The sequence below is a fragment of the Paralichthys olivaceus genome, chromosome 18 (genome assembly GCF_024713975.1).
Source record: "Paralichthys olivaceus isolate ysfri-2021 chromosome 18, ASM2471397v2, whole genome shotgun sequence".
NCBI lineage: Eukaryota > Metazoa > Chordata > Actinopteri > Pleuronectiformes > Paralichthyidae > Paralichthys > Paralichthys olivaceus.
The window spans coordinates 14,326,243-14,349,157 of NC_091110.1; the positions used below are offsets into that span (position 1 = coordinate 14,326,243).

Sequence of the window (22,915 nt, forward strand, 5' to 3'; positions counted from 1 at the left end):
AATGCTTGAGTACCTGCAGCACCAGCGGCATGACAACTTCTGAATGTGAATCTGGGCAGTGGAGAGTTCAGACAGGAGCCGAACAGACCTTTAAAACCCTTTTACTTGCCATGCAACTTAATCTCATCTTCAGCTTGTGGGATTTACTGATTTAATGTACTGGTTTTCTCGTCTCTCCTCAGTTTGTTTCTTTTTGTTTCTACGTCTCCCTCAAACCACTCCCCTCTTTTTTAAGCCTCTCCCCCTTCATTCCTAATGCCACATACCAAATGGATAGTTACATACATATACATGCATGCAGACAGAGGGAGGAGTTGAGACAGTTGAGACACATGGGAGATCTGTTGCGTATCTTCTTGGAGATGGAGTTGCACTGTGTGACGTGGATACAGGATGCACTCAGGCATAAAATGCGTTGCAGTTGAAAAAGTAAATTTATCGTAAAGTAGCAACGCGCTAAAGTTTTGTTTCTCCCTCATTTCGTGCAGAAAGCAAAGCTCCATGCTGCCTTGCAGGAGAAAAATCGTTTGAACCTTGAGCTTATCAACAACCACCTGCAGGCATCTAAGTATGAACAGGTAAGATGCTCACACATGCCTAAAACATGTATTATCGCAAGGACACACACAGAGCAAATGATTAGTGGTCAACCAGCCGTCTATGAGTGGTGTTGCTGTGTTGTCATCATCATAATCTCTTGCATGTTGTTATCTTGTTATCTAATTCAATCTATGACAGCAGCAGTTGTGCATTAACGATGCTGCAACAGATTCCAGAGTGAGAGGTACACAGACTGAAGAGCGATTGAGAAAGAACTACATTGCTTGCCACTTAACTGTTCACGAAACTAAAGTTGAAACTACTCGGTTTGACTATCTGCGTGGATGGTAACAACATTATGGACAATAGCGCAACACTGGTTTGATATAGTGCGATGGGGCATTAGCCTTGGTGGAGGTGCTCTCAGAACAGCCTTCTAGTTTAGTATGATATTAAATGAGTGTCTGAAAGAAACCCCTCATTGTTCTTATTACTGTACTGGCCCAGTCATTCTGAGTCTCACAAGTCTAAACATTCATACGTAAACATGCACGCTGACTCAGACAGAGAGACAGTAATCGCCCGTCTGTGATGGTAGACGATTAGCTACTCTGGCACTAATAGTGACTTTCACAGAGGGGGCAGGTTTGACACATGTCCAGGGACTCAGCTCGGAGCTCTGTCTCTACCGTGCCACACAAAAAGATGTCATCTGTGCACTGATGAGGGGGCACAGGGGTGGAATCTAAGTGGGACAAAAGTGTTTACAGTCCTGCCAGATATAAAGCAAATGAGGGAATGAAGAAGAAGATGTGAACCGAGACTGAGAAAGGAGGTGGAGCCATAATTACAGAATGTAATCACTGAAAATAAATTGCACTTGCTTTGGGGATCTTTGTTTGAGTTAAAGGGAATTTATGGATATAAGTGTAGTTTTGTGAAGATAATGAACATTCTGAACCTTTAAAAATACCATTCATTGGAGGGCTTGTGTTTATTTTGAAAGGAATATTAGAAACACCCTTTTATTGATGGAATACAACTGTTAAATGAATAACATTTACCTTTAGGCGAGACCTGAAATACTAACACATGGTTTTATTATGAGAACACGGCTTTTAATTTTTGGATTTCTCTCTTTTCTGCCTGCAGGATATTCTCATCTAATTTAATGCACTATGTACACCTTGAATATAAAGCACTAAATAAATCAACTATATTGCTGTTTTTATTGTCTGCTTGAAACAAATAAGTGATATAGTTCAGATTTTACTAGAGCTTCTGACTCCAGCTCCAATCATACATTCCTCAATATGAATGAACTCATTTCCTCTGCAGCCGTCTACATTTGTGCACTTTAAGCTTATCTATTGTGCTCTCATCTGTTTTGTTAATTAATGAGGTGATGGCTGAGGGATGGCTCTGCTCAGTCCTATGAGGCCACCTTTAGAGGAACCGGCTTAGCCCGAGGCCTGTGACTGATGAAGAAACGAGATGCAGAATGCTCAAGTCAGCAGCTCCGACTCATCAGGGCTAAATGGAAATGTGCTGATTAATTTCTCTTCAGAGTGTGAACTCCCAATCAACCCTCCAGCAGAAGAAAAAAGGCATCCTCTATTCATAAATGTAAAAAGTAGGTCTGCTGCGAGAACAAATCTCATAAAAACTGCATGCCTTTTTCTTCTTTTAGGATAAAACAACAGAACAATGGGTTTAAACTCTTTAAAGCTTAACTACACGATTCTCATTAGATGTTGCACTATCACCAGCATACTAGACCCAAACAAAAGCTTTGCCTCATACCACACCTCTGGGCCTCTCAAGGTGTTCTATAGGTATTGCAAAGCCCAGTGAAAGTGGGGCGCTTCTGTCGTCTGTGTGAAAAGTGTCGGTCGGTTTTAAAATGAATTCAGGGCTGCGCTTCTTCTTTCATCCACCAGCACACTCTCAGTGAACCAGCATGGCAGCTAGCAGCTAGTTCGGTGTGGTGGACAGGTGTGTTTACTGTGTTTGTGTGCACGGTGCGGAAAAGGTGTGAAAATGACCATGTTCCTTCAGGTGTCATGTTTACATGGCTGCAGCTGGAGACATCCCGCTTTATGAATGTGGGCAGGACTGAGAGTTTTTGGCTGCTATATTGATATTTACAATCTTTTATACATAACCTCTAAGTTAAACAAAGAGAAAATATGTCCTTCATATATTCCTCCATTTGGTTGTACTCCTTTGTTTGCCAGTCTTTTTATATCCATGGTAACAGTCCACTTAATGTCCTCTTGCTCTTTTTGTCTTTATTGTCCCTCCCCCCATTGCACCTGGACTCTTTGTGTCCATGCAGGTGCGATCAGACTATGACCAGCTGAGACAGACCTTTGCTGTAGTGAGCCAGGAGAGAGACGTGGCCCAGCAGCAGAGGAGCCAACTCCAAGGCAAAGTGGAGAACCTGGAACAGGTTCTAAAGGTCAGACAACTTTTTTTTCTGCGCATTTATAATTAAATTCTTGCATCCTACACCTTTTAGAAGCAACACGACAGTAGGTCATTTTACTATCTTAAGTTAATTTTTGTGGACAGTCATACTCCAGAGGGAACTACACTCATGAAGTTCTGGATTCTATGGTCTCAATTTGCTATTTTTCACATCTACCTGAAAGAAGCATTTTCTCTTCTTTACTGACAAATTATCCAAGAGGAAGATTCAATTAGCCGTGGATCATTTAGGTGGAAGTGAATCTAAATTTAGTCCAGGAATTAAACTATGCATCTTAATGAATTCCTTCTACATCTTGAGACAATTGCTGAGAAAACCAGATAAAGACCCGAGTCTAAAGGCTATCCTTCTTTTATGCCCCGTCATCACCAGAGTGTTTGTCCACGATATCTCTGACATACTATTGGCTGTATCTCCCCACATTTCTACATTTGTTCCTCGTTCACGTCACTGCTTCTGCTTCACTCGCTCCATTTACCACTTTCTGTCTTTTGGAAATATTCCTCTCTCCCCGTGGTTTTGGTTACTAAGAAAACTTCAGAGGGAAAGTGAAGCAACTCATGAGGTGAAGTGTCATCTGTTAGACGGAGAGCCTCTTTTTTCATCATGTTCTGGTCTGCCAATAGTAATCAGACACAGTCTCACCGTGCCGCGAGAGCCACTCTCATTACAAGTCCTCGCCTCCCTGCATCTCCTATTGATTGTCTGTTTGTCAGGATGTTTGAGAGAGAAATGTTCCCATCTGAGAAAAACTGACCTGCTCCTTAATACAGCAAAGAGAGGTTTGTCTTGTCCTCATTGTGTATTGATTATGAAGACAAAGAGACTATTTAGAGAAAATTACACAGGGCAACGTGGGCAGAGAAAGCAGAGATGGAAGAAGCACAACATGAAAAAGACAGATTTGATTTATTTACTGTAGGTTCCTCATCCAAGACTAAACTTGGGTTGAAACTTATATCATCTGGTATCAAGAGAAACATTACAGAATTAAGACATGCATCTTTCTGGGCCTTTCTATCATAGCAGGAGGTCAAGACACAAGACAAACACAAATATTAGCAGCTGCTAAATTTAGTGGCCTGTGGCAAAATATACTTTCTTTATTCTGGTTCTTATTCTTCCAACTGTGGCCATTGTGTGAGTCATGCTTACTCCACTCTAGACATCTCCTAAAGCTGTGCAGACGATGTTGAATTGTATGTTTTAAATTGCTTTGCCGTAGTTGTTATTGCTGTTATTGTTTATAAAGAGCTGAAAACTATTCTAGCAGACCTCAGTCTTATCTTCCAAATGGTTTTGGTTCCGAAGCACAGCAGTGTAGATCAGAGATACAGGTTTGTTTGTCGTGGTTACCCAGCTGAGATCCCTCTCATTCATAGACACATCTGGATTTCCTGCCATCAACAGGTCCGCAAGGTTTTTCTTCTCAGTCAGCTTTGAGAATTGCACTAAGAAATACCTCAGATGTGTACCTCCACCAACGAGCTCATGTTTTCACCCGTTTATTTGTTTCCAAGCGATTTCTAAGAGATTTCCTCAAAACTTGGAAGTGAATGTCGTGGGTCAAGGAAGAACCTATTCAATTTTGGTGTGGATCAGATCTGGATCACAGTGCACGTCGCGAGAGAAGATTTTTTTCAACATTTTTACAGTTTAACCAGTGAATCAATCGTGGATCTTGATAAAATAAGTTTATTTAATAAACTTATCTATGAGGGTGTGAAATTTGGTGCAGCTTGTTTGGATTTAAGGCGACTGTTGGGCCTTGGATTGATGTACGTGCTCTACCCTCTCCCTCAGAAATCCAGCTGCTCTCATGGAGCTGATCTGGTCAGTTTCTGTTCTAACATGACCTCACTGGGTGTTTCCTGAAAATGTAGGTGACTTCATCAAGCCCCAGATGTATCAAGGGTTAAAAAAAATAGTTTTCACTAAAGCTCCAGTGACAGCCTCTCAGCCAGTCCAGTCCTCCGCAGCTTAGAGCTTCTCTCCGATTATGCAAAGCAGTGGCTGCCTTCTCAGGACACCTCGAAGCCACTCCGGGAGGTAAAGAGGCTTTTCTTTTTCTTTTTTTTTTTTTTTTGAAGGGAGAGGGAATACAGAGAGAAAATGATGAATGTCAGAGCTTTCTAAGCTGTCCTTTCTTCTTAAGCCTGCAGAAACATCTTGTGCCTTAACTCTGTTTCTGCAAGATGTGGCAGCTGGTCGTGACTTAGTGGAAAGATACTGTATAGTCATGACTCGGATAATTTCAGAGAGGGTAGATTTGGGATCAGCGTGTGACAGCTTTGTCTGAGTCAGTTTGGAGTATACAGTACGTTGGATGTGATGGAGGAACATTGTCTCAAAATCTTGATACTCAAGTCAAAACTTGATAAATTGAGAACTTTTTTAAGTAATTGTTCAGCATTTCAGGAAATATGCTGCTGGCTGTAGATTGATCGTTAACACGCAGACACATGACAAATTCATAAGGTCAACGTTTACTTCTATTGCATGCTTTAATTTCCAAGACTTTGTTGAATCCTTTAGTTTAGTTTTTTTATTCCAGATAAGAATAAAGCAACCAAATTATATTTCTGACCATCCTGTTCTCTATATATTTTAACTGAAACTTTACAGGTGCGTATTTTAAATCTAAATAAAGGCCACATTTATAGACGTCTGACCCTTGACAACTCATGTATTGATGTAGTGACGATAACTGAGTAGTCGTGTTTGTAGTAATCACATTAAATACTTGACTTGTCTTGTCTCTGTATGTTGTCTCAAACTTTCCAGGATGTATCCCGCCTCTTGGGATTGGCTTTAGCTTTCACTGCGACCCTCATAGGATAAGTGGTATAGATAATGGATGGATGGAAAGCTGATGCAACCACATTATTGCTTTCGACGTATTGTGACAATCCTAATTGTCAAACTATGTGCATTTTTATCAGATCTTAGTGCAGAATTACCTGCAGCTAGTGGATTTTCAAGTAGACAGAGTTCAGTGTCTGCAGAACACATCTTCCTCTCAGTGCCTGCGACAGCAACAGCAATATTCTGATAATTGTCATGACTTTCAAGGTCTCGCTGTATTGTATCCGTCACCCTCAATGGAGAAAGACTGTGGTTGGGTAATTCTTTCGGGGAACTGTCAAGAATCATCATTACCACATCTTGTTGCTCTGTGTTTCTTCTCAGCATATGCACGAGGCTGTCGAGCTGAAGCAGCAGCTGCAGATAGAGCATGAGCGAGCCTTGGTGGCCCTTCACACCAAGCAGAAGGAGATCAATCAACTGCAAACGGTATGGCTTTTATGAATAAATGCAAAGATAGAGAAGTGGATATTCAGAGCTTAATTATTCATAAGTTTGACATAATGCTCCAGGGTCATTACTTTTCTGATAAGAGCAGTGGCTGCTATAGCTCCTTGTTCAGTTAGTGATGTGTCAGGAGCTGGTTTGTGCTGAATCACTGTCACTGAATCACTGCTTCTGTATCAGGAAATATGAGGACCTCAGAAACCTGTCCAAAAATCTGCAGATTTTGTCAGAACTGCAGCTTCAGCTGCTCTTTGATAAAAACGCTGCTTTTCTAGTTGTTAGGAGCATCTTTCAGTGAGCAGACATTACTTTCTTCTCAGTGTTGTATTCTCTGTGGTACTTTTTTAAAAACTGGGATATATGTTGTTTCTTTTCCTTTGCTTAGAAAGTAGTCAAACAAAGTCCAAGTCTCCCTTGTGATATTTTAAGTTTCAAGTGCTTTTGATACTTTTTTTGAAGCTCTTCAAACACTGGGGATGTTAAATTATTTGCCTTTATAGCAAGTCTGGCCCAGATAGATAGAATTCACTGAGCGCTTGTACTGGATTGTTAAGATTAGGAGTTTGTACATTTTTACTCCCTCACATCTTACATCTCACATCTTACATGTCTCAGTGATTCATCATGAGGATGAATCACTGAGACATGTTTAAACCTATTGTTTTTCATTGTTAAATTAGTTATACTAGTAAATGCTTTAAATCTATGAAAACATAAATGTTTGCAAATTCTAATTATTTTAATGGCATGTAAATATCCTGATAATACTTACTGGACTAGATCACTCAGAGGATCACTTCGTCTTTGTGTTGATGAATAATAATCTGAAAACAAGATATGAAAGAGCCCATAAAGAGCCTTAGGGATGTTTTAAATGTTTTAGATTGTTCATTTACTTATTTTCACGAGATCCTACTCTTACACTAACATACCATAAACTTAATTTGCTGGTGTTAATCAGCGCTGTGCCATTAGGAGTGGGAGCCGCTGCTTTGATCAACCAGTGAGCCTCCATCAGAGTCCCGTGTTGACAGTGTGTCAGCTGTGTGCTGCCTGTTCTATCTTGTGCACCGTGATCACAGTGTCAGCTGTCACTGTGTGTTTCTGTGTGTTCCCTGCAGGCTTGGGTGCAAGCTGACCAAGAGCATGAGGAAGCAGTTCACCTGTTAGAGGTACAGTCACATCAACAAACACAGATCACTGTCACACTTTATAAATAATGTTTGTCTCTTTATTTTTGAACAGATTTAAGAAAACAGTATTAGCCTGATGTCAAATACTGGACGTTAACAAGGAAACAAATATGGCATAATGTTATGTAGCTAGCTGCACATGTGCGTCTTTAGCTACATGAGGAAAATGACAAACACTTCCAGACGAAACTAATCTACCAAAAGTCAGCTTGTATATTACACTTGTCATACTAGCAGCCGTGAGGCTATGCTCTCTAGGTATAATCTTTACTATTTAAATTTAGACTTTTAGCATGCTAAATGTTGTTGGTGATAGGTGTTAGTTTAGTAAGTATTTGGTCATAAGTATTGAACAGAGTAAATAATTTGACGACTAATAAGAATAATAACAGTTTGAGTTGTGCAGCCCTAACATGTGCAATAAAACTGTCAAGAGATGAGGCTTCAAGACCATGACCTTTTTTTATAGATGGGCAAAGGATTAGGCTAATTGGGTTTGGTTTAGGTAAGAAGCATGATTGGTTAGGTTCAGGGAAGAATCTGAGGTATGGGGTGGGTCTCATTTAGGTCACATGCCATCTAAACAGCATTTTCTGATTTCTGATGTCTTATTCAGAATAGATTTAATACTAAAGGACATAAACATTGTTGAATGCTCGCTCATGCCTCTCGCCCTGAAACAGGTTGTGTGGCTTCATTTAAATTAGATGTAATTGAATACTCCACCCCACCCCTTTTTTGTTGAGCCAGCTACATCTTGGAAAAAATAACCTGTCAACACCAATGCCTTGAGGATCTAATTTTAGTTTGAAGGTGAAGCAAATTAAATTATATAACAGAAGTTTCAGTTTTATATCAGCATGTTTAAATATGCAGTTTTCCTCTAGGATTTCTGTGTTGTTTAACTTTATCAGACTCAAACGTCCAATAAATCCTGCTTCCAGGCCGACCTTGAATTAATTTATAAATTTCCCTACGATCAAAGTCACTGACCTGCTGTGTTTCATCACAGACTTTAAGATGCTTGTCACTGGTTCATCTACTTCAAATTATTTTCTCATTTCACTCTAAATCCTTTTGTCATGACAATAGTGTGCAGACTCTTTTGAGTGTGGTTCAAAGGGAGGTCACGTTATTATCCAACTTAAGCACTGGAATACGATTTTACCGAGGAAGCAGCCTGAGTTTGGTCTGTGAAATGAATACTCCACTATAAATGAGTTATTTGTCGTAGAACTAAACAATTGACTCAATTTACAGTATTTATATCACAGGCTACTTTCTGGGTAATGGGTAAACACACACTAGGATTAAAAACGGCTCCACTTTGTGAAAGGTCGAACAAACTTCCCCATTCTTTGGTCATTTGGTGCAAGTAAAACAAATATGTATCTAATATGAAATATGATATAATAAATGTAACAAACAAATATTGTTTTGCATTACTTTTTCCTTCTTTACATCGATTATGATATCATTTACTGTGGTTTGGATTTATTTTGATTATGTCTTCTTTTAATTTATCTTATTTCTTTACTTTTTCTGTTTCTTTTTTATCTAAACAGAACAATAAGGACAGAATGTTTCAGGTATATATTCTATTCCCTGGTTAGTTTCATCTCCCCCTCGTTTCCAGTGTGAAGACATTTTTCTGTCCCTACAGTAGCCGCCACACTCCCATACATCTTCCTCTGATGCATCAGTGATATGATGTCTTAAATTTCTATATTGTAGGTTTAATAATCCTCTTTACGTGTTGCACAGGCTTTGTTATCTGTGTTTTATATCAGAAGCTGCAGCAGATGATGCCACACGTCCATATGCTGCAGTGGTTTCAATATAATACGCTACCATAAGCTTGGAAATGTGTCTTCAGGGATATTTCTCTAATTGGGTCTGTGTTCGATCAGCATGAACAGATAAAATGCTGCCTGTTCTTCAGAGGACTTACATTTGATAAAGTATAATCCACACTTTGAGTGTCTGAGAACACACGGCTTCTATTGCACTTCTGTCCGTCCTGGGAGAAGGATGTTTCTCTCTCTGAGGTTTCTACCTTTTATTTTCCTTGTCCTTTATCTTTCCTTACTCTTGTTGAGGGTTGAGGACAGAGGATGTTGCACCTTGTAAAGCCCTGTGAGACAAATTATACTTTATAATATAATTCTTACATTTAACTCCTTTTTTTCCTCCACTCCCTCCTCTCGGTCATTAACATCCCCTTTTTACTCTCGTCATTGTCCGTCAAAGGTCAAGGTTCATGACCTGGAGCAGAAATGCAGGTCACAGAGTGAGCACTTCCACCAGCTGTCCAAAGAGCTGCTGAATTTCAGTTTGCAACCAGATACCGTGGACATCCTTAAGATTAATCCCACCTCCACATCCCAGATCCAGAAGAAACTCCCACAGGTCATCGTTGGATTTGAAGAGCAACCAGAGACAGGTGGGTCAGTAGTCCCATCCATACACTATCTATACCACTTATCTTTGAGGGGTTGGGGTGTAGCCGTAACAATTCCCAGTTGATATTTGGTGTTCAGTAGTCCCACCAGCTAGTAATCTTAAAAATATGTTTAATTTTTTACTTTGTTTTAATAACATTCATCAATGATTATTATGGTCTAATAATGATTCGTATCTATGATCAGTGGAAGTCAATGCTACCGATATATATAACCTGGTACTAATGGTTCATTCTGAGTGGGGTCCACTCATTCTTCAAAATATACACTGTAGACAAACTGGATAAAAACATCAACTAAAAGTCTTTGTGATCAGAATGAAATGAGTCTAATCCCCGACAGCTCACGTACGTAACCGCTGGATAAGCTTAGTCCTGACCAGACGTGGACACCATTAATGGCGATAGTGCTTATTCATGATCAATATCTACCCTAATTGATCACAGGCCTGATGTATGACACGAATGTGGTTTAACACATTAGTATTCTCACGACACGCGGTGTAACCTGCAGAGGCAGCAGATACGGCCATATCAGCAATGTAGATTTATACAGTCTGCCGCAGACTACAGGTCTTTGAGGTGCTGGAAATCCTGTTTTATCTTTCCTTTCACTCAAAACTCGCTGATGCTTTTGTGCTAATGCATAATATTACTCACTCGCAAACCACAAGAGCCCAGAGATGCAGTGGATCCATGTTGTTGACTCAATTTCCTCAAGGAATTCAGCCATTTGCCCTCTTACACTGCAGTTTTCAATAGTCTATCTCCTTTATTTTTTGTGTGTGTGTTTTCCCATGAGGACGTCAGTGGTATTTAAGGACAAATGCATTGCAGATGTGTTAATGGGGATAGAAGAGGCCTTGCCACGTAGAGTATTTGCTGGACACTCATTTCAACAGGAGATCAATAGCTGTGCAATGAGCAGCAAATGGGTGCAGAAGGAATGACACTTTCTCTTTATTTGCTATGGAAATCGATGTCTTCCAGGCGATGAGAACGCGACACACACACCGCTACTGATCTCCCAGTTCTTATCCTGCACAACGGAGACTGGAGACAAAGAACGACCAGAACTGCGGGCTATCAAATCTAGCACCGTGACGACGGACCGTCCCAGCAGCCCTCGACAGCTGACCCCATCAGAGGTGGTTCTGAGTGACATTAATACATTTATGGCGTCATCACATTTATGACTTGGTTTTCTCTCTCCTCATGTATTCAGACTTAATCTTGGTATTAATAATTGATATTAGTTAAATATTAGCTATCAATATCTTTGATTCTTTTCTCACTCTGTAGATGGAGGATGAGGCCACCCCATCACCCAGGTCCAAGCCTCGCTACACAGGCCAGGTCCGCCTTTGCACTGCCCGCTACAGGTGAATAAGACTGACCTCATGAGTCTGTTGATGTTATTGCCCTTTATCGTTTTATTAACGGCTCATTTACAATTTTTTAATTTTATTTTTCCTTTCAGTTATAATCCTTATGATGGACCAAACGAGCATCCCGAAGCAGAGCTCCCCCTTGTGGCTGGAAAGTATCTGTACGTGTATGGAAACATGGACGATGACGGCTTCTACCAAGGTGAGAAACAAAACAGACGAACACAAGTCTTCCTGGAGGTGGAGTTAACATGGAAAATGAAATTGGCATTAATGGAAGTTATCTCAAGCAGATACTTAAGAAGTCATTATTAAGATGAAAGAAAACAGAACAGCAGGAGACATATTCTGTTGCTTTTCAAGTTCTGTTATTTTCCCCGAGTCAGTGTCGGAAAAATCATGACAGTCACAACAAGCGTGTGCATCATCATGTTTTAATTATCTCACAATGAGACAAATGCCAGAAAGTATGTCGGTTTAGTTTTCTCTTAGAGAATAATTTACAATATTCACAATATTCTACGTGGCGTCTAAATCATTTTAAAATGACCACGTGATCCGTACATTATAGTCAAAGCTACTGTGCATGTACAGTGACATGTATTACAAACTCTCCGTGACATACTTTAAATCTAAATTGCCTGTTGACTATCTTGTTGTTATTGTACCGTGTGTATGTGACATCAGTGTAAACACAAAGGCTGCTCTTGATATGTTGAATGACAGCTGCAGCATTAGTCATCTTTCCTCATACTCTATATGACCATTACATGACTGCTGGCTACTTTTTATCTGGTGACCTCTTCGTGTAGTGTGTCTAGGTTGTTGCTGTTGTATCAGTGTACTAGATTTTATTATGACGTACCCTAACCTTTTTTATTTTAATGTGTATTTCATTTTATTTATTGTAATGATGTTTTATCCTCTTGTGAAGCCCTTAAGAAAAGTGCCACTTAAATAAAGTTGATCATTTTCAGAAGTTTTCCCACCACTGTATTTACTCTAAAAGTAAACTCCAGTGACGCTAAGAAAAAACCCTGCACACTTTTCACAAGTGATGATTGTAGTGATTCTCTTGTATAATCTCTTTAGAATTATGAAGGCTTCTCCATCAGTGGCAATCCTAATCCCCTGGCTAGAAATCCTGCAGCGGCTCGCCACAGACGCAGTAGTACTCAGCTGCAGTGAGTCATTAGCTGTCGGCGGTGAGATTGCATGGCATCGTGGAGGAGCCTTGTATTTACCATGTAGGAGGGAGACATAGGCCTCAGACCAAGCTGTTGTCAAGATGGGACCTCAGTCCCTTTTAGCTTGATGACTAATCCAGCGGGGCTCAACTTAATCATCCGCACACACAAACAACACACACATCTTCAGGCCTCACAGGCCTCTGTGGGAAAAGGGATTGAAGGACAAGATGATCGAGAGGTTTTTTTAAAGGCAATATTCTCCCCTGTGGGAAAAACTGCAGAGCCAGTTTTTTTCCTGCAGCATCTACATGCTCAGGGGTGTTCCTGGAAATATTTAAAATCAGAGTTCAAGTTCTATAAGCATTTCCTCGCTTCCGTGTTTACTGGAGAGAGTATAAAACAAGCACCAGAGAAGGAGTGGTACATCTTAGGGAATATTACATATTGTATATTTACATATCTCATATCCCTGGCTCTCTGACTCATTCTCACTTTGCAAGGACAATATCTCACTGACGGTATTTCATGCTACTGCTCTCCTTTTGTCTTTAAAGGATGCATTAGCGGGGCTAATTTTATATTTGTAGGAGGATTCACAGAGGCACTAATACCAGTGATGGTTGTTAATGGATGCTGTGTTCAGGGATTTAGGCCATTTATTCCTCAACATGAAGAATAAGTCATAAACTCATGTTTTTAAATTGATTTTTTGTGTCACAGGGGAGCTGCTGGATGGCCAGCGTGGACTTGTCCCCTCCAACTTCGTGGAGTTCGTCCAGGACAAGGAAAAACCCTCTGGAGAGGGAGGGGAAAACCTGGGCCCACTGGACCATGTTGGACCCCTGGCCTTGATGGCAGTAGACGGAGGAGCCTCCCAGGACGGCCTCCTGGGCTCAGCTAATGCCTTGGTTCCCTGTAGCAATGGAACAGGGGGGCCATTTGACCCGGAGGACCTGGCTGAAGATGTTGTGCCTTATCCCCGAAAGATAACTTTGATCAAGCAGCTGGCACGGAGCGTCATTGTGGCCTGGGAGCCTCCACTAGTGCCTTTGGGCTGGGGGAACATCTCTGGCTACAACGTGTTAGTAGACGGGGAACTCCGTGCCAGTGTACAGTACGGTGGCCGAACCAAGTGTTTGCTGGAGAAGCTCGACCTGGACGGTTGCGTCCATCGGGTGTGTGTGCAGTGCGCCACTGACCGGGGCTTGTCAGATGAGCTGCGGTGCACGTTGCTGGTGGGAGCCAACGTGGTCGTGGCGCCATGTGGTCTACGGGTGGATGACATCCAGCGTGACACTGCCGAGCTATCCTGGTTGCCTAGCAACAGTAACTATGGCCACACTGTGTTCTTGGACGGGGCAGAGCACGCGGTGGTAAAGCCAGGAAGGTATAGACTACGCTTCCTCAACCTGAAGCCCCTGACGGTGTACAAAGTCACGGTGTTGGCACAGCCGCACCAAGTGCCATGGCAACTGCCGCTGGAACAGAGAGAGAGGAAAGAAGCTGGTGTGGAGTTCTGCACTCAGGCTGCAGGTCAGCAAGTCTCATCTCTATACAGACACAGTATGAAGCGTACACACATAGCTGCAGCACACATTGTGATTCATGTGTTTTACATTCAGACAATGTTGTACTGAGTGTGTGTGGGACGGATGAAGATGAGTTACTGCTCTGTTTACATCAATTTAATGTAATGTCAGCTCTAATATGTAACATGATGCCATATTAATATCAATCTTAGAGTATAAGAACGTATTGCCTTACCATGCCATTGTTGTGTATTGTATTTTGTCCAGGTCCAACACCATATTGCAGAACAGGTCAGAATGAAACATCGACGCTGGGCTGGGTTTCCCATACGTCTTAGCACTAAATGATCTGTTTCTGCTGAGATTATATTAGTGCTATGATACTTCTGGAAGAGAAACAGATATTTGCCTGTTTTTAAAAAATAGCTATATGAGAATGTGCATTTTTTTATGGTTCTGAGATCAAAAAAGCTTTTCATTCACAAACCAAGCTCAAATGTGTCCTTTCTTCAAACCAAATTCTAAGTTTACTCACTGCAGAGATCACATCACTAATTAGAGAATAGCCCCTGCATCACAAGATATGATTAGTTATTATACCGGTGAGTCATTTCCTCAGCCTATGGCCTAGCCTACAAGAACCAGTTATATAAAAAGCAGTGCCCATCCACTGCTCACACAGAAATGACCATTTTGTATCAGTGTGCATTTGCTTCTGCTTGAATGCAGTAGTGCATGTTTTATCCAGTGATCCCGGAGTGGATGACAAAATTTGGGCTTTAGTTAATCTCTGTGGATTGTGTCCTGCATGCTGAGACAGCAGTGTTTCTCTGTGGAGAAGCCTGCATTTTTCATTTTACCTTTATTTTTATCCTATAATAAACTGCAGTGTGTAGTTATGGTGTAGCACTGGACTAAAAGGGAAATATTTTGTAAAATGACAACACACTAAGATGATTGTCTTGTTAGAGTAAACCCACAATAAATCATCATATACTTGAATTACATTTGACAATCGCATCGCTGTGTCTTGTGAATGACTTCCACTAGCAGTGTCTCCATATTTTATCTGCATGGATTGTGTATCCGTGAAAAGTAGAAAGTAAGTTAATGCCATTCTCTCACAAATTGAAACATTCAGGGCAAATTAGAAAGACATCAAGTTTGCTGTATCCTGAATCCTCCAAATCCCTCTCTTGTATGTGGGCATCTCTCTGCATGGTTGTGACAGTGCCCATTTGTGCATTTGATGAATGCCCCTCACCCTCTGCTCTTGTTTGTATGTTAGTGATATTAAAACAGTACATTATTAATGTTTTTCCATACACCTCTCTCTCACCTCCCAGGCCCTCCCCAGCCTCCCCATGATGTCCGGGTGCTCTGTGGGCAGGCTCCGGGGGTCCTCCAGGTCTGCTGGAAGCCTCCCATCCTCTCTCCCACAGGCACGTCGAATGGGGCAAATGTCATCGGATACGCAGTGTGCACTAAAGGACAGAGGGTGAGTTAGCAAGCGTATTTGCAACCAGTACTACGCCTTATTGTTGCTCAGTCTGTTAAAGGAAGCTATAATGAGTGATGCTGGATTCAAGGCCTGTCTCATGATGAGAGGGAAAACTGGAGACTTTGTGCTGCATCATGTAGAGTACAGAGGTTTATAGATATGTACAAAAGCATATGGGGCAATTTTTCAACAGCTTATATACAGTACACATATGCAGTATGTAAAACACTGCATGTTAATTATGTGTAATCCAGTAGAAATGTGAACATACATCACAGATGGGGCGCTAACGGCCTCTGTCACTGAGTGTAGCATTAAGCCATCCCTGCCTTCAACGGACACGACAGTGCCACCTACTTGTGATTTGATATCACTGCAAGTCTCTAAGTGTTGGAACTGTGAATGTATTGGAAAGTTCTCTCACTCCCTCTGGTGACTGCTGAAGTAAATGAACACACGACACCTGAAAGCGTGAATCAACACTCAGCTGCTTCTGGGCTTTTCTCTGTTGTTTGTAGGTTGAATCCACACATGATGGCTCTAAAAGTATCTACCTATATTAATATACTTTTTTTTTTTGAATCCAGATAGCTGAGGTGTTGTTCCCAATGGCAGACTATGTCACTGTGGAGCTAACAAGGATTCAGTGCCTGGAGGCCAGGGAAGTCATCGTCAAGACGCTGTCAGTACAGGGAGAATCCCAGGACTCACACGTCGCCGTCATTCCAAACAACCTGCTTGTGCCTCTACCTCCGATCCCCCTGCCACCGCCAATGCACCCCCACGCAGGCCCCCCTCCCCACCACCATGTTCAACCCCACCTCCAGTCCCCTCACCACCCTCACGCCGCGCCTCAACTTCCTGCTCCACCCCAGGCACACGGACAACCACTCCCACCTCATGCCCAACACCCTCAACCCCATCCCAGGCTTCCTCATCCAGGTGGACCTCCGCAACCCCAGCTCCGACTCCCACATCCTCAGCCGCAGCCCCTACATCTTCAGCCTCGCCCACCCCACCAAGGTCCCAGGCCCCAGCACCAACTGCCTCTGCTGCCCCACCACCAACCCCACCCTGTACCTCAGAGACCAGTAAGTGCCAGAGACCTGGATGCCAAAGAGCATGCTGCCCACCATGGAGGAGCTATCCCACCTGGTCAGCCTGGTTGGGAGCCCACACGCTCGCCTTCCTCCCAGCCTCCTGGGCCCATGCAAGGCCACACCCTCGAGGCCCCTCCCCCTGGCAATCCACGCTCCCCCTCCCCTCAGAGGATTCTTCCGCAGCCCCGAGGCACGCTCATCCCTGACACCGTGGCCAAAGCCATCGCCCGGGAAGCGGCACAGAGGGTAGCAGCAGAAAGTGGCAAGGTCTGAAATGAACATGATCAATCCAATCACACAATAGTATAGATACTATTTATATATAGATACCTGATTCCTAATGATGCATGCAATGAAGAAGAAGAAACACACAACAAGATAAAGTTATCATTTGTAAACTGCAAAAACACAACAACCATGTACCAACTGTTATATCCCTGTCTGTTACTCACACACTGGTTTGTCAAATTTAAGGGTGACAGGAGGCCAGGCAGGTACGGAGAGCAGGGTCATTCATTTTACCAGCATCACTCGGATGAGGAAGAGGAGGATGAGGAAGGGTTTGCGCGTGGCCGTCGGAGAGGACCCTCTGTTGATGAGTTTCTCAGGGGCTCTGAGCTGGGGAGGCCGGTAAGATCAACACGATAAGTGACAGATCCTTTGCTCTTTTTCCCAGCTTCACCTCATATGTGTTTTACGATGGAAAACCTCCTAAGTGTGTGTGTATGTTTGGATGTGAGTGTGCATGTGTGTTTGGGTGGTTGCATGCACACACTCCTGTGCCCATGTCTGCAGTCATGCGTGTGTTTGCCCATCCATGTATGTTTGATGTGTGCACGCACGTTATGTATGTATGTGAATTTAAACGATTGTGTCTGTGTGTTTGTTTGTTTGTGTGTGTGTGCGCGGGTGTGTGTGTGTGTGTGTGTATGTGTGTGTGCCTACCAAAAGCCTAACTATAGTCACAATGAAGATTATCACAGCGAAAGCAGCCGGGGCTCTGACCTGTCTGACATCATGGAAGAGGATGAGGAGGAGCTGTACTCTGAGATGCAGCTGGAAGAGGGACGTCGACGCAACTCGCACAACACACCCAAGGTGCAGTTCTTTGCACTTATTCTAAACCCAAGAGTAGGGCTGGGCGATATGACTTCAAATCAATATAACGATTACTTCAAACTTTTACCTCGATTACGATTTTTTTACAACACCCACCCCCAATGGGGTGCATCACTCAACAAGCGACTCTGCTTCACTGCTCTTTTCTAATCGCTCACGCGTAGAACTGATAAAAACCTGCTGGATTCATATTTATGTTCCTGGATGAACGGGGCGTCGCTTCTTCTGCAACAATGAAGTTAACACACTGCGTCATAATTTCCGGTAGGAACTTCTCCCCTGTCTGCAGTCCTGCGTGTCTCCTCGTCCCTGCTGCGCCTCACACAAACTCGATGATCACATATATTTCGTTATTAACTGATGATGTCGGATCCTGAATCCGGATTGCTCGGGTCAATTTAACCCTGGAGTCCTGGCTTTGCGCGTCACGTTATGTCTTGTGTTGTGTTAGAACTGCGTGCAGGCAAAATGTTGGACTTTTTTTCCAATATGCTTAAAAACGTGTTTCCTAAACTTTAGAGAGAATCAAACAAACAAAGTCCTGTTGCCTACGTTTCCTAATAACATCTGATTAGTGTTGGTTTTTCATTTTAATGTGAGTGCAGGTCAGCACGGAACATAGCGGAAACCCAACAGTTCGTGAATGCACACATTGGGGAAAGGATTAACCGAACAAGCCGACATGAGCAAATGTCGCTTTCTATACATTTTAGATTAATTGCCCAGCCCTACCCAAGAGTCATAACCACCCAAATTAATTATTCTTTAGTGAACGCTAAGGGCACAGATACTTCAACTGAGTCTGCTGCCTCAACTTTGCATTTGATATGTGTTGTTAGTGTGTGTGCTGAGTTTAATTCAGAGTTACATAAAAAGAGAAAGAGGGCAGAAAAAATGGGTTTGAATGCGTCAGCCCACGGACGAGCGAGGCAGAGACACCGAGTCTGACCCTTTCATGAAAAGAGAGACTTGTTTTGAACTACCACAAAGAAAGACTGACTGGGTTTAAAGGTGCAGCCTCCATCCCTTTCACGAGATTATTTGCTGCCGAGTTGATGGAGCTGATGTGGGTTCACCACAGAAACTACACCAGAGGAGACACAGAAACAGAAGCTTATTTGGAATTTTGAATTAACACACCAGTGAGGAGAAACTGGAGCAATATCGTCAAAGTTTGATTATCCACCATTAGTGGGCACATCTTGCTTTTGTATCATGTCATCGTTCTTGAGTTCCCCTCTATTGTCAGTTGCAACTTTCTCTACACAGTTTTTTGAGATTATACAAGTTGTGTAGCAGCCTGTGTGTGCGGTGCAGACTATGACCTGGATCGGAGGTAGCCAGAGGTCGTGGCGGTGTCTGGAAAATCCTTTCCATGGTCTGTGTTTGAGTAGATTGTGATTGAAGTTGTCAGCATCATGGAGAGAAAAGGTGATTCACAGGGTTTGAATGTGCTCAGCATGTCAGATAAGCTGTGTTTGACAGTTTAGTGTTACTCTGTCATCTGTACGGGCTTTTACATATATTTTAACGATGTCATTAGTATTTGCTTGATTTAGATTGTGAACATTTCCTGTGGGCTTGTGCGCGTTGGAGTGTGTGTCTAAACGTCTGTTTGTTCCAGTGTGCCTGTCTGTGAGTGCTGCATGATTTTGTTTACATGCAATTTGTATTAAATGTGAGTTGTTGTTTTTTTTTTGGTCACATACTATTTTGCAAGTTTGTCCACGTCTCTGTGAGCAAACTTGTGAAATATCTAATGTTTGTGAATGTTTCCTGTGTTTATGTGCATTTCAGACAAACACCCCGGGTGGGGGCAGTCATAACCGGGAGGCGGGAAGAAGAATTCACCATCATGGCGGTCCTCAACCTCAGAGACGACCTCTAATGGTCCCCTCCATTGGTCAGTATGGGAAGGTGGCTGTGGAGAGAAATGAAGGGAAGATTTTGAAATAATTGTGGTTGCGTGTGGGACGTAGTTACAGTAGTGTTTGTTTCTCTGTTAAAGCCTTCATGAGCTTCTCTGTGTCTCCAGATCACCTCTGTGTGTATGAACCATGCTCATGCCCTTCACTACCTGAACATAAGTTAGATGTTGTAGAGAATATAATGATGTGCAGTTGCTTTCCTGTGTGCATTTGTAGTTGTGAGGTGACAACATGAATCTTCAGTTGACCTTTTGGGAGGGGAAGGTTGTGCTTTGCGTTGTAACCCCATCACCCTTTAATTGGTGTTTCCCGTAGAGGTAACCTCTGAGAATAACAGTGAGGGAAACCTCTCCCCCATCACCGAGGATGTTTACTATGGCAAAGTAGCCCGCCACAGGACATGGTCATCCCGCAGGCACATGGGCGGCACCAGGTCTCCCCATGGTATGTGCCTGCAGTCCTGTATTTTACCACCACAGCATGGCAACAGAAAGGCCACCACCGACTGGCAACTGGCAAACAGTAGCTGTGGACACTTGCAAGATGCCTGTTTCTCTGTCTCGAATAATAATAGTGATTATTATGCTTCCAGTCGAACAGCATGACTGCACTGCACTGAAATGGTGGACCCACTGGCAATCCATAGCAGGGGTCCAGGATGAATGTTTCCACAGTTGCAGATGATTAATGATTGATGGACTGCTCAGTGAATGCATCACTCACTGCACTGAACTGATGCCTGCCATATACCCCTTCCCTTAGTGGTACAAACACACCGACCACACTTATCACGGGAGCGTCTGTGCATGAAATCCTGAAGAGAAGGTAGACATTAAAGAATGACTACACTGTCACTGCTTTTTGTTTCTTTAGATGTTTGTTGGACATTTGAAACAGCAGCTGCCTGATATGCAGTTGTCCTACCAACACGTAAAAACAACAGTCCAGTTCCCAGACGTTCTGTAGGTTGACTTAGACGTGATGCTTTTCACATCATCATCAACTCCACAGTATTACACTTTGCTAGCAGGTACATTTTCCACAACACCTCTTCCATTTCTGCTTAACATCTGCTGCCAGGTTGGCAATGTGTGGAGAGATAATTCTACTTTCGCTAAATGTTATGTTTTCATATAAAGTACATAGAAAGTTGTAGTATGCATGTTAGTGTTGTGTGTTGTTGATGTTGTTATGTCCCTGAATCACTTCTCTGCATTGCACCATGTTTTTGTCTTGCTCCTCATTTGTCCCTCACTGCGTATACAAGCATAAAGATGGAGAAAACCATTTGAATAGAGCACATGTAGTGTGTGTTGGCGGGTGCATGTGCGATAGTAAATGATTTAAATAGCTGACTGAGCACAGATTTCTTCCTGCATGCTTACAGGCACAAATATATGACTGGACAAGGAAATCAAATCTGTCATGCAACACTACATGATCAAATCAGTAAGATTTAAAAAGAGGAAAATCCTCCTCCTTGATTTCCTTTGATTAAAGCATGGCTAAGCTACACCACTATGTAAACCTATAGACTTCTGCATTATAGTAATTTATTATAGATACACATGGTATAGATCCTGAGTTTTGCTGCTGAGCCCTGAAATCTGCTGCACAGCACAAACACAGGCTCATTTCACAGGAGACAAAAATCTAAAATCTATAAAAAAAAATCAGTCTCCTACAAAGCAGCTGTTTCTTGTCAGCTGCCCTGTCAGGTGATGCAGGATCTTCTTTTTTTTTAATTTGTTCTTTGTCTTTCGTGTTTTAAAGATGGATACAGAGATCGCCGCTCTCCCACGTACTATGACGAGTCAGAGACTGAGGAGTCGTTCCGGATCTTTGTGGCCCTCTTTGACTACGATCCTCTCTCCATGTCACCTAACCCCGACGCAGCTGATGAGGAGCTGCCCTTCAAAGAGGGGCAGATCATTCGGGTGGGGGTTTTGAATTTGAGATGACCAGACACCTTCACTTACTCCATTCTGGATCATTCTCTCCTCCTCTGTGCATTTATTAGTTTAAGATGTGTCTAGACTACTAAACGTTTGATACCATTTAAGTAAAAATGCGATTCTAGAAAAAAAGTACAGTACATGTTTATAGCCGGAGCTCTAAACATCGCTCTTTTTCTGCAGGTGTATGGTGATAAAGACACAGACGGGTTCTACAGAGGAGAAGTGAGGGGCAGGATGGGGCTGATCCCCTGTAACATGGTGTCGGAGATACGAGCGGAGGACGAGGAAACCATGGACCAGCTCATCAAACAGGGTTTCCTGCCACTCAGCACCCCTGTGGACAGAATAGGTATAACACAGTCATACATGCAGTTATGGAAGAATTAAATGTTCGCGAAACACCTCTGGTTAAAACTGTGTCTATTACCACTTCCAGAGCAGAACAGGAGAGGCCTCCGTCGAGATCAGGCCTCGAGGAGGATGGTGGCTCTGTACGACTACGACCCCCGAGAGAGCTCCCCTAATGTTGATGTCGAGGTATCACTGCTGAACGCTAGACAGACTAATGCCACCAACATGATGTTTCTTCTAAACCTTTTCAAGGCGCTAAAACTGTTGTGATTTATGCTACGTGTTTGTTTTGGGACTTTATTTCAAACTAGTGTAATCGACCTAAAGTATAACTGTGGCCATTGTTGGACAGAGTAATTAATATAGTAAATAATAAGTGTACAATGTAAATCTATGTTGCCTTTTTGCTTGATTTAGGTCGAACAAAGACACAAAAGATAAAGTAAAATATATTATTCCACACTACCTTTCTAAACAGCTTAAAATGCATCATAGATAAACACGAATGATTGAAATCTTAAAATCAGTATATTTGTTTCTCTGTCTCCTGATAGGCTGAGCTGACCTTCTGTGCTGGCGACATCATCGCTGTGTTTGCCGACATCGATGAAGACGGGTTCTATTACGTGAGTGCTGCTTCTCCACGTTTGCTTCTTCTTCTATTAAAACACTTAATACCTCAATGATATGTACAAAAACGGAACTGTACAGACGACGAGTGGAGGCTTAATCCCTTTCAATAACAAATATAACAAGTTAGTTCTTGTGAGGTGTTGACAGGCAAACAATTTTTTCCCTTTAGACGGAGCAGGTGCTGTTTGTTTGTGCCTCCTGTTTCCAGTGTTTGTTCCAGC

The 22,915-nt window shown here is 42.5% G+C and overlaps 1 protein-coding gene across 11 annotated transcripts in view; it reads left to right on the forward strand.

The window, feature by feature from the left end:
• rimbp2a (RIMS binding protein 2a) overlaps positions 1-22,915 on the forward strand; it is a 56,776-nt gene that overhangs the window by 28,351 nt on the left and 5,510 nt on the right. For 3 of the 11 annotated variants that reach the window (XM_020082507.2, XM_069513887.1, XM_069513889.1), the window contains 21 exons: positions 489-578; positions 2,879-3,001; positions 6,221-6,325; positions 7,465-7,515; positions 9,102-9,125; positions 9,787-9,979; positions 10,988-11,145; positions 11,300-11,379; positions 11,478-11,587; positions 13,296-14,108; positions 14,372-14,395; positions 15,451-15,602; positions 16,193-16,972; positions 17,180-17,335; positions 17,657-17,803; positions 19,622-19,727; positions 20,068-20,196; positions 21,526-21,689; positions 21,891-22,059; positions 22,147-22,247; positions 22,616-22,687. In XM_020082507.2, the coding sequence (XP_019938066.1) occupies positions 489-578; positions 2,879-3,001; positions 6,221-6,325; positions 7,465-7,515; positions 9,102-9,125; positions 9,787-9,979; positions 10,988-11,145; positions 11,300-11,379; positions 11,478-11,587; positions 13,296-14,108; positions 14,372-14,395; positions 15,451-15,602; positions 16,193-16,972; positions 17,180-17,335; positions 17,657-17,803; positions 19,622-19,727; positions 20,068-20,196; positions 21,526-21,689; positions 21,891-22,059; positions 22,147-22,247; positions 22,616-22,687 (3,747 nt within the window). The remainder of the gene's footprint in view (positions 1-488; positions 579-2,878; positions 3,002-6,220; positions 6,326-7,464; positions 7,516-9,101; positions 9,126-9,786; positions 9,980-10,987; positions 11,146-11,299; positions 11,380-11,477; positions 11,588-13,295; positions 14,109-14,371; positions 14,396-15,450; positions 15,603-16,192; positions 16,973-17,179; positions 17,336-17,656; positions 17,804-19,621; positions 19,728-20,067; positions 20,197-21,525; positions 21,690-21,890; positions 22,060-22,146; positions 22,248-22,615; positions 22,688-22,915) is intronic. The other 8 variants (XM_069513885.1, XM_069513886.1, XM_069513883.1 and 5 more) reach the window with 8 other exon arrangements.